Source organism: Phyllopteryx taeniolatus, chromosome 16 (genome assembly GCF_024500385.1).
Source record: "Phyllopteryx taeniolatus isolate TA_2022b chromosome 16, UOR_Ptae_1.2, whole genome shotgun sequence".
Taxonomy (NCBI): Eukaryota; Metazoa; Chordata; class Actinopteri; order Syngnathiformes; family Syngnathidae; genus Phyllopteryx; species Phyllopteryx taeniolatus.
This window is the reverse complement of record NC_084517.1, coordinates 21,702,018-21,712,244: the sequence shown is the minus strand read 5'-3', so window position 1 is coordinate 21,712,244 and position 10,227 is coordinate 21,702,018. Positions and strand designations below refer to the sequence as shown.

The following is a 10,227-nucleotide window of genomic DNA, read 5'->3' as shown; positions in this document are numbered from 1 at the left end:
TCTTCTTCTCAGCACGAGCACTATGTTAATAAAAGAGGGAAACTATTTTGTGTGCAGTTTTTTTCGTTGAGCCAAGTTCGCAAAACGGGTATTGTATATAATTATTAGGGGGTGGGGGGGAAATTTACTTTAGTAATTTCAGGCTGTACTTTTACTTCAGTATGCCTACTTTTACCAGCGTTTTTTTTTTTTTATCTGTACTTCTAGTTTAGTATAAAGTGTGAGTACTTTTACCACTTGACACTGCATTTATCACAAAAAGCAAGTGAGAGGCACATTTCCTCGAAAGCTGGATAGAGATGTACAGCCAAGTCTTAAATATCCGAGCGGAGGCGTGATCACTTAAACGCGACCCTACCGAGCGGTGAACGGGGCGTGGCGTTCAGGGTCGCAATCGAAGCTCGGAGCTCATTTCACTCGAGGGCTTATCAAGGCGGTGGGAGTCCACGGAGGCGGAGAAGCGAATCCGCGGAGGAAGTTGCGAATACTTTTCAAGGCGAAGGAGTAAGCCGCCGGTGAGCCCAGCCGAGTGGAAATGCGGCGGCGGACATTGAAGCCACTTTGAGGCCGAGAAGAGGCGAAGACAAACATGCTGAGCCAGCCGCTGCTAGCCTCCTTGCTAGCGCTCCTCCTCGTCATTCTGAGCCGATGCCGGACTTCTCTCTGCCAGTATTCGAGCGACCAGTGCAGCTGGAAGGGCAGGTGAGCTGAAAACAAACAAACAAACGAACGCGTTCTAGACGAACAATACACACACGCACGAAAACAAACACACACTGGAGTAGGCAGCTCGTGAGCTGAAACCAATTGGACCACTTGGTTTGCTTTCTGTTGAAAGCTCCAAAATACAGTCAAACATCTCTACAAGCCAATATAGGTTGCCAAAGGGAGTAATAGAACACCAAACAATCATTTTTATTACTATTTTTATTATTTGGTGCCCGAGTGGTTTTTTGTTTTGTTTAGTTTTTTTCGTAAATGTTTCATGTCCCCGTTTCAAGATGATTTAAAATCAGCCTCGTCCCTGAATTTGACCACAATTTCACCCCTGCAACTATTAGAACTTGTCCAAAGTTCTTACAAGTCTCCCAATATTTGTCTCAAAATATATTAAACGAGCTAGCGAACCGAACTGTGGACACAATCAGAAGCTGCTTTGCAACATTTTCCAGATTATTTTTTGTTTTCTTCGCCCTTACTCAAACGTGGCTGCTCCATGACCGAAGGTACAAAACTCCGTCGTACGCCACCGTGACGTCATACTGCTACTACTGTTTGTGGCACACAACGACAGACAAGCAGCAACCCGAACAGTGCGTGTCGATGCCCTCCCGAGCGGCTTTAATCAACATAGGATGCTTAGAAATTAGGAATAAAATAAAATAAATTTTAAAAAAAACTCATTATCTGGTGTGACGTTGACATGTACTACATCAACTACTCGCATAGAACTCTCCAGATACACTACTGCAAACGTGCAACACTTTACAGACAACGCTTTCCTATTCGGCGATGACGTCGACGTAGAGAAATAAACTAATCACCAAGACCACAAAATGGATCACAAGATCGCATAGTGGCTGCAAGCAGCATAGGAAGGATGTGGAGTAGGACATTTCTTCCCTGTCCATAATATGGCGTCTGAACTTCTGGAGGAAATGTTTCATACTTCAGTGTTAATGCTTCTAATAATATTGCAATAATAGCTCATACATAATTTCAGTGTCAATGTGTCAACTTTCACTATTATCGTCTATTTAGCTTTGAGCAGTTAAAAGTTGTTTATCGTGGATGTTTTGGCGAAAACAGTTTGGTAATACGGTGCTACCTGGATCACGTGACCGCACACGGGAAAATGTTTTGCTGCACGTAGAATGCCGCAGAAATCATCTCTCGTGATTGGTCTGTTTTAGTCACATGCTGTGATGATGTACTCTGCATTCCTCCCGGTTCCGCATTGCACCTACGCCGCCGCCTTCTCGATTGATTTTTGCAGCATAATTAAACGTATCATCCGGTCATCTAGGTCCATTTGTTCTAGCAGACTCTGTTCCACGGTCACCATTGTTGTTGCTTGTTACGGAAAGGAAAGGAAAAACGGCTACCGGAAATGGCCGAAAAATGCTGAGGAAACTCCACCCTGTGGCGTCCAGGCCAATACCAGCGGTAGCGACGCCCCCGACTCGGAGGAGAACTGCAGCACACTTTCAAAACAGCGCACGTGGGTTGCGCTCGAGTACAAAGGCAAATTGCGTGCGGGACAGCCGCAGTGACGTCAGCGCGGTCGCCGTCCGCGCGAGTATAAAGAAGCCTTTACTCCTTGCTACCATGTTAGCGCCTTAGCAAGCTGTTGTTGTGATCACGTGGGCTCTGCACGCCGTCCGGGCGCTGCTGGATAGAAGTGCTGAAGCGGAACACGGAATGGACTTTTAGATGCACTCCGATCCTTTTTTTTTTTTTTTTTTTTTTTTGCTGACGTCGGAGAGATTTCCGATCTAAAAGATCGGATCAGGACACCCCTCGCATTTAGGCATTTTTCATGATCCCTGAAGTGTGAATGAGAGGACATTCTTAAAAAAACGTTCTTTTTGTGAGGTTTGCCTTCTGCTGAAATGTGTTTTGCGCTTTAAAGGCTCATCTGAAGACTGTGGTTTAGTTTTCCACCTCAACCGTCCAGTCAGGAGGGGCAAACTGTTTGCTGCTTTGAGCCGTGCACCAATAATCTGGTGTTGATTAGCGGGCCTGTTGACTAAGCTCCTTTAATTGCACACAGAAACGATGAAAGTGGGACGAGGCTGGAGTTAATTAAAGGCACGCCAAGCCGGGCCGCAGTGCGCCCCGTTCCCTTTTCTGCTTTTTCGAATGTGGGGAGCTCATCTGATTTTCAGGAAACGGGGCGTCTCTCCCACCGCGCTTGGCACGCCGCTCGCCCACGGACGGCTTCCTGCCTCCGCCGCTTTTGCCGCAGGATGATATACTGACTGACGAACGGTGTTTTTTTGGGGGTGGGGGCGTTAAATTCGGGAGGCGGTCGCCGGGTCGGCGCCGCGGTCCGAGGTGCCGCCCGGACGAGCCTCCTCGGCCATCTTTGGCGGATTGAAAGCCGTCCAGGGAGCTTGGCTGCGTGACCTGCGTCGCGGCTACCGTCGCGGCCTTCGTCTGCTCGGAGCCTCGCGGTCGGTTATTCATGCGCTTGCGGCCTGCCGGGGTGTGTTTGGCCACCGCGCCATGGGTGGGGGGGGGGGGGGGGGGGGGGGGGGGGGGGGGGGGGGGTCATGTCGGCCCCTTTTCCACTGCAGCGGTTTCCTAAAAACAGGTTCTCGCGAGTGCCCAGAATGTCGCTGTTAAATGTTTTGGCACTGGTTCTGAAGTTTCAGTTGCACACTTTTTTTTTTTTTTTTGTCCCCCCACTGTTAAGGGGTCCCAAAATGTCAAACTCGTACCAACCACCTTTTGTTGCTCCGCAAGTTGCAGACGTGGAAAGCCGCGCCTGATCAGGGTTTGTGTGTGTGTGTGTGTGAGAAACTGTATTACTGTGCGTGTGTGCATACGTGTGTATGAGACTGAAACTGTGCAACACTGTGTGTGTATGACTGCGAAAGAGTTTGTGTATGTGTGTAACTGTATTATTGCGTGTGTGCACGTGTGACTGCGAGGTCATGAGTGAGTAACAGTGTGTTATTGTGTGTGTGCTTGCGTGCATCCATGCGAGTGTGTGTGACTGGGAGACAGTGTGAGTAACTTTGTGTTCATGTGTGTGGATGCGTGCGAGTGTGTGAGTAACTGTTTGTCACTATGTGTTTGTGTGTGAGACGTCACACACTTTATTGTGTGAGACGTCACACACTTTATTGTGTGAGTATACCTGTACAGGTGTGTGAGTAACTGTGTGTTTGTGTGAGAGTGACTTTTGTGGTAGTATGATGTCACACTCTTGCCCCGCCCCCCCAAAGCCAAGCCAACCTCACCTTTTCCGCATTTGCTCCCCAGCGGGCTGACTCACGAGGGCCACACGCGCGACGTGGAGCAGGTGTACCTGCGCTGCTCCCAAGGCTCGCTGGAGTGGCTGTACCCCACCGGCGCCATCATCGTCAACCTGCGCCCCAACACCGTCTCGCCCGCCGCCGCCCGCCTCTCCGTCTGCGTCAAGCCGGCCGCCGAGTCCAGCGGAACCAACGTCTACCTGGACCTGAACGGCCGGCTGCGCTTGCTGCTGCGCGAGCGCGACCAGGCGCTGGGCAAGGCGCGCTGCTTCGGCATCCTGGAGGGGGCGCTCTTTATCGAGGCCGTCCCGCGCACCGACATCAGCCGGCGCGTCGCCGCCTTCCGGTACGAGCTGGTGAGCGACGCGCCGGGAGCGGACGACGCCTCGGTCGGCGGTAAGAGGAACCCGAACGCACATTTCCAACTCGGGCTCCAGGAACTTCTTTGTGCCGCGTTGTCCGACCTTCAAGTATCTTTTTCATTTTCATATCATTCGCAATAACAGTAAAGACATGCCCTACTGAATTTCCTTTTCAAAATGGTTTCATTTGACCGATATGAGTATTTATTATTGCCAGTTGTTATCCATCAAGTAACATTTTTCAAACAAAAATGTCTTTACCGTTATGTGTGCCAAATTAGGTTTCGTGATTTTGTGAAGATGCTGATGACATTTTTGGAGAGATCGGATTTTTCTCTGGTTGCTTAGTTTGCCCTTTCCTTGAAAACAAAACACAAATGCATGTTAGCGTCGAAAGAGTTCCTTCGTTTGCGTCTTTTACAAGCTGTCGTTACCGTTAATGGCACTGGAGGGAGCCTCGTTTTGTTGTTGCGATACCCCAGAGGGATCTGTGCGCCTAATTGCCAGGATGAGGCAGCCATTTTGCATTCACACAATAGCAGACAGCAAAATAAATGCTATTATTTCTGCAATATGAATGGTTATCAATTTGTAAACGTGTGGGAACTATTGGATGTCTTTAATGTCCTTACGATTGTACAAAGACAAGAGTGCAATGGCTTTAATGCGTAGTTTATGCACTTTTAACCGCAGTTTAAATTGTGTAACTCACACGATTTTTATGAAGCTGTTTGTCTGTACGGTTATGCAAAAAAACATGTTTTCAATGAGCCACCGCTAATTGCTCTGTCAATCAGGATTGTCTTTACGGTGAATGCCGAAAATGTTTTCATCAATAGCTTTCTGAAAATAGGACTTTGAGTGTGTCCTTTACACACACAAAAGCAAGACGGCAAAAAAAAAAAATTGCTAAATTCGATTTTCTTTTATTTTCTACAACTCTATCATTATTGATCAAATTATTTTAAAATGAGCCACATACGTTAAGTGGGGATAAACTATACTCACTGCACTTTACAAAATGGCCGACTGGCTTGCTACACGGGGCACGATCGGGAGTGTTTCCAAACATAACCGTTTTGTTCTGGGAGTCGTCCATCCTGTAGCAAGATGCTAAATGTCAGAAGAGAACGTAGTGAGTGAGTGAACAGCTGCAAAAGCGCTTGTGGCGGAGCTCATTGGATTGCGCAGGTGTACCTAATGTTGTGGATGGAAATATGAACTCACTTGCGGCTCACAATATCGCCAACTCCATCTTGTGTGTTGAGACACCGAGACTGACTTTGCGTGCGCCTGTAAAGTGCCATCAGCAAAGCGTTCCTCTATGAAAATCGAACGCGTTTCCGCAGCGTGTACCTGCTGAACCTTCAAGCCCGGCAGCCATGTCGTCCCCCTCGTCCCCCCCCCCGTTTCCTCTCCGAGAAAGCATCCCAGTCCCCACATCTGTTTTGGCGTCCGTCCGGCCTCACGTATCCACATCCTGCGTCATTACGGACGCTGTGATGTGGCCGCCGCAGATGCTTCTGGCACGCTTCACAAAGCCGGCGTTCTCGTGTTGATGAATGGATGAGCGACTTCCTCTCATCTAACTCATTCTCCATTGAGCCCGAATGTTCTCTGAAGCAGATGTTCCTCTGTCACTCCTCTGAAAATATTTTTCCTCCCTCGTTATTGCGACCTCATCATCTCTCGTGACTATTTGAAGTGGTTTCCATTTGGCTCGGCGCTATTACCGATGGACTCCGTCCGGGTCCAGATGTTTCAGTATATTCCTCCAGTCTGTGAAGTGGTCTTCATCAGATGTGACCTGAGCGAGATGCTGACTCGGCTCTCGCTTTCATTCCCGCAGTCGGGTTTCATGGTCAACACTCGAGCGTGCCTCAGCTCTTGTTTTTGAACAAATTTGAAAAAAATAAAATACAAATTTTACTTCAAAAGACAATTTACTGATCCGCTTCAAGCGTTCAACGTTTGTTTTAGCTTTCCAGCTGCTTTTGAGCTGCTCTCTGCTTGTACATGTGTCAACTCACACTTGTCGCGTAATGCTAAATGAGCTCACTGAATAAAATGAGGACCCCCCCCCCCCCCAGATTTTTACAGTATATGCTGCATGAGTCTCTCCCAACCTTAACTGAGCCAAGGCACTTTAAATAAAAAACAAAATCTCACAGCGTACCACCATACAAAAATGTCATAGAAAGTGGATGCACAGGTTAATTATGACCCTTCTGCAATCTAGTGAAAGAGTTGTTGTGCATATCACAAAATGTCGCTGGCATAGATAATTGAAGAAGATACATTTGTAGTTAATTAATTTAAAAAAATTCACACCAATTGAACTGAAACGGTTTTAAACACAAATACTGTAATTATGACTACTACTGCTTTAGCATAAGGTTCACGATAGGCTAAGGCGCGTTCCAACTTTACAAAATTACTGCGCCGTAGGGACAAAACTCGGGTGTAAACGAATACCCCCTGTAGACAGCTATTGATGGTGTTGCACAAGGCTCTCTCTTAAGTCCACAGATTTTTACTGTTTGGTCGACATGACTTCCAACTATATATCATACTAAATCTAAATGTACTATAAGTTGGTGAACAAAACAATCAGGTTGCAATATTAAGGCCAATAAATGTCTTTTGAATGGCAGAAATTCTTAAAATATTTTTCAGCCATTTTGAGTCTATGGACTTAGTCATTGTCTTGCGTGTGACCATTTTGCCCTTTATCCTGCTGTTGGTGGTTGCAGGCAAGAGGTGAACTTTTTAAGTGGGAGTATTTTATTTTACTGCCTTTTTAGCAAATAGGCCAGTTATTGTACTTGACAAGGAAAGCCCACTCACCATGTCATCGATGATTTTAAGTCCATGCGTTGACTATTCTTGTTGGTCGTTAGTGGTACACTATGTTAAGCTGCCCGAGGAGTTTTCTTTTTTTAAATAAACATTGTTAATTTTTTATTTTTTTTTTTAGCACCCTGTCAGCCGTGCAGTGACGACGAGGTTCTTCTCGCAGTCTGCACCAAAGACTTTGGTAAGTGCGTTTAGTGTCGCTTTTACTACAAGAGTACAGTATAGTGTGTAACTGTGTGTTCGTTGTGCAGTGGCACGTGGCGTCATCGGGACAGTTCAGGAGGAGGCGGAGGAGGATCGCTCGTCCGTCAGCGTTGACATCAGCCGCCTGTACAGGCAGAAGACGGAGGTGTTCGTCCCCGTGGGTCCGAGGGGGCGGCGCTGGTCGGGACGCATCATGATGCCGCTGCGCTGCGGCATCAAAGCCGGCGACGGCGACTTCCTCTTCACTGGGACGCTGCGCTTCGGCGAGGCCTGGATGGGCTGCGCGCCGCGCTACAAGGACTTCCTGCGCTTGTACAAAGAGGCGGAGAGACTCGGGACCAACCCCTGTCACGTGGACGCCGAGTGAGTGGGGCGGAACGATGCCCGCGCCCGTTTGGGAATATATTGGAGACTGACAGGTGGTCGCTGGACCACCTTTAGATGAAATGTAGCAGAGAGGTCGGTGTGCAAAATGTGAATGAACGAACTACAAGTGTACAGTCTATTTGGAAGCCGCGGCGCATGCTTTGTGAAAAGCGTGATGTACAGAAGTTATTTCTTATCACAGAAATATAATAAGTCAAAAGGCTTATTTTTGTTTGTTTTTTTGTTGTTATATTTTGTTTACAAAAAGACTAAATGTGAAAAAAAAAAAGAAAAAGCTACCGTATTTCCCGCACTATAAAGCGCACTTAAAAGCCTTTCATTTTCTCAAAAATCAACGGTGCGCCTTTTAACCCGGTGCGCCTCATGTGTGCACTGAGTTCCAAAATCTGTGAAAATGTTGTTGTGCGATTTTGGTAAGCGCTCCGCTTCATTGACTGACGGACCATTTCCCGCCGACATAGGGACGTAATACGCACACTACGTACGCTGGCAGCGGTAAACCAATTAGAGAACATTACGTAAAGCTACGTACAGTACGTAGCTTACCTCCGCCTCGCCTCCGATAGGTATACTCTACTGTATGCTGCGAAACAACATTTGCTTGGCTAAGGACCCCCGAAAATGGCATCAGCGAAGAGACATGCTTACCAGGCACAATTCAAACTACAGGCTATCAGTTACGCGGTTGTAAATGGGAATAGAGCGGCCGCGAGAGAATTCAAAATCAAGCGCAAGAACAGCCGGGAGAAGCGTCTCTCCAGTCACCATTCGGCTGAAGGCAATAACGATAGCACAAGACGTGAAGATCGAACACTTTCGGGGAGGTCCGTCTTGCTGCGGAAAAGGCGCCGTCTCGCCATCCGCGCGAGGAGTACCTTGGCGCAGCACCTGCCAGCGAACTCCAACCGCTGGACATTGGTGTAAACAGGGCGTTCAAAGTGACGTTGCGATGGACGAGAGACGGCGAACACGCCTTTACCAAGACTGGGAGGCGAGTTACGCCGTCATACGCGAATGGATTGCGGAGGTTCGGGCTAACGTATCTGCTTTGACTGTTGTCCGAGCTTTCGCGAAAGCCGGCATCGTTGCCGAACAGCCGGCCGGCAACGAGACTGGCCAGAGGGAACCCGGCGTGTTTGATGGCGAAGTTGCCCAGCTGTTCAATTCAGATGCAGAAGATGAGGACTTTGACGCATTTGTGATAAAAAAAAAATAATGTGAGTGTGTTTTTAAATACGTGGTAGAATAAAGTTCAACCAAACTCACAGTTTTGCTTACCTTGTTTTAGCATGCGCCTTACAATCCGGTGCTGAAAATACAGTCAATGTTTCTGCCCTTGTGAATAAAAAAATGTGCTTCAACGACATTTGTGTGCCTTGTTGACAAACATTTCATTACTTTAATAAAAGAAACATTTTATACAAATAAAAGCATACAAATGTTATTCAAATAGTTAAAAAAAGAAGAGCGAAATAAAATACAAAAGTGTAAGAATATATGAATTCTAGTTAAAATATACATGTAAACAGTTAAGAGAACGAAAAGGTTCATACAAATGCAAAAAAAAAGTATAAAACAAAATTTAAAAATAGAAGAAAACTGAATAAAAGCATGAGCATCAATAGAAAAATTAAAAGCAGATCATGAAAATATAGTTAAAAATAGAAAATACAAATAAAAACATTTACCAGAGTTAAAATAGAAACAGACAAAAAAGAGTAGTAAAAGTAAGCATAAAACTAGTTATAATGTTAAATTCAGTTTTTGTCTTGTATACGAATATTTGTGTCTGGTGTGCCTGCTCATCCATCAGGAATGAAATGAAAAAAAACCCAACTAAAGATTTCATTTGGCCAACTTATGCTGACTTTTGTTGCATATTTGTTTCCACTCATTTCGACTTGAACAATTCCGACAGCATCGCGAGTGGCGCTCACGGCTCACTTTGTGGCTAGCATCCTCATGCTAGCTCCTAAACCGGGAACGCCGTTGCGCCATCGTCGGCACAGATGGATATCTCCGAGATGGACATCTTCGCACGCCTCCTCGCGCTTTCGGGGTTGCCCGTGTGTCAAGGTCGGGGTCAAAGGTGTCATTGTTCCCGGGATGGCGACGGTCCTGTGAGCGCGCCGCCGCCGCCGTCCAAACTGGGATTGGCGTGAACCACTCTGCGTGAACTTCCTGTTCATCATTTTTATTATCCCCCCCCCCCCCCCCACCCAATCTGTTGTCCCACTTGGAACGAGCAAGCAAGCCCTCCCACTCACGTTTGCATTCCAGCCCAAAGCGGTCGTCGCGGAATTCGCACTGGGAAAGGCAAACAGTGTTGCTATGGCAACCGCTCCTCACTGGGAACCTTGTCGCTCTTTGACACCGCCACGAGGATGACGAGGATGAGGAAGAGGACGAGGTCAGTGGGCGTTGCGGAAGTTGCA

At 47.1% G+C, this 10,227-nt stretch overlaps 1 protein-coding gene across 1 annotated transcript; it reads left to right on the top strand.

Annotated features, from left to right (window-relative positions):
• The first annotated feature begins 366 nt into the window (after nucleotides 1-366).
• metrnla (meteorin like, glial cell differentiation regulator a) lies at nucleotides 367-9,158 on the top strand. Its single transcript, XM_061749562.1, has 4 exons — nucleotides 367-702; nucleotides 3,991-4,379; nucleotides 7,323-7,382; nucleotides 7,453-9,158. The coding sequence occupies exons 1-4, from the start codon at nucleotides 590-592 to the stop codon at nucleotides 7,770-7,772; spliced, it is 882 nt and encodes a 293-aa protein (XP_061605546.1). The 5' UTR covers nucleotides 367-589; the 3' UTR covers nucleotides 7,773-9,158.
• Nucleotides 9,159-10,227: the final 1,069 nt, after the last annotated feature.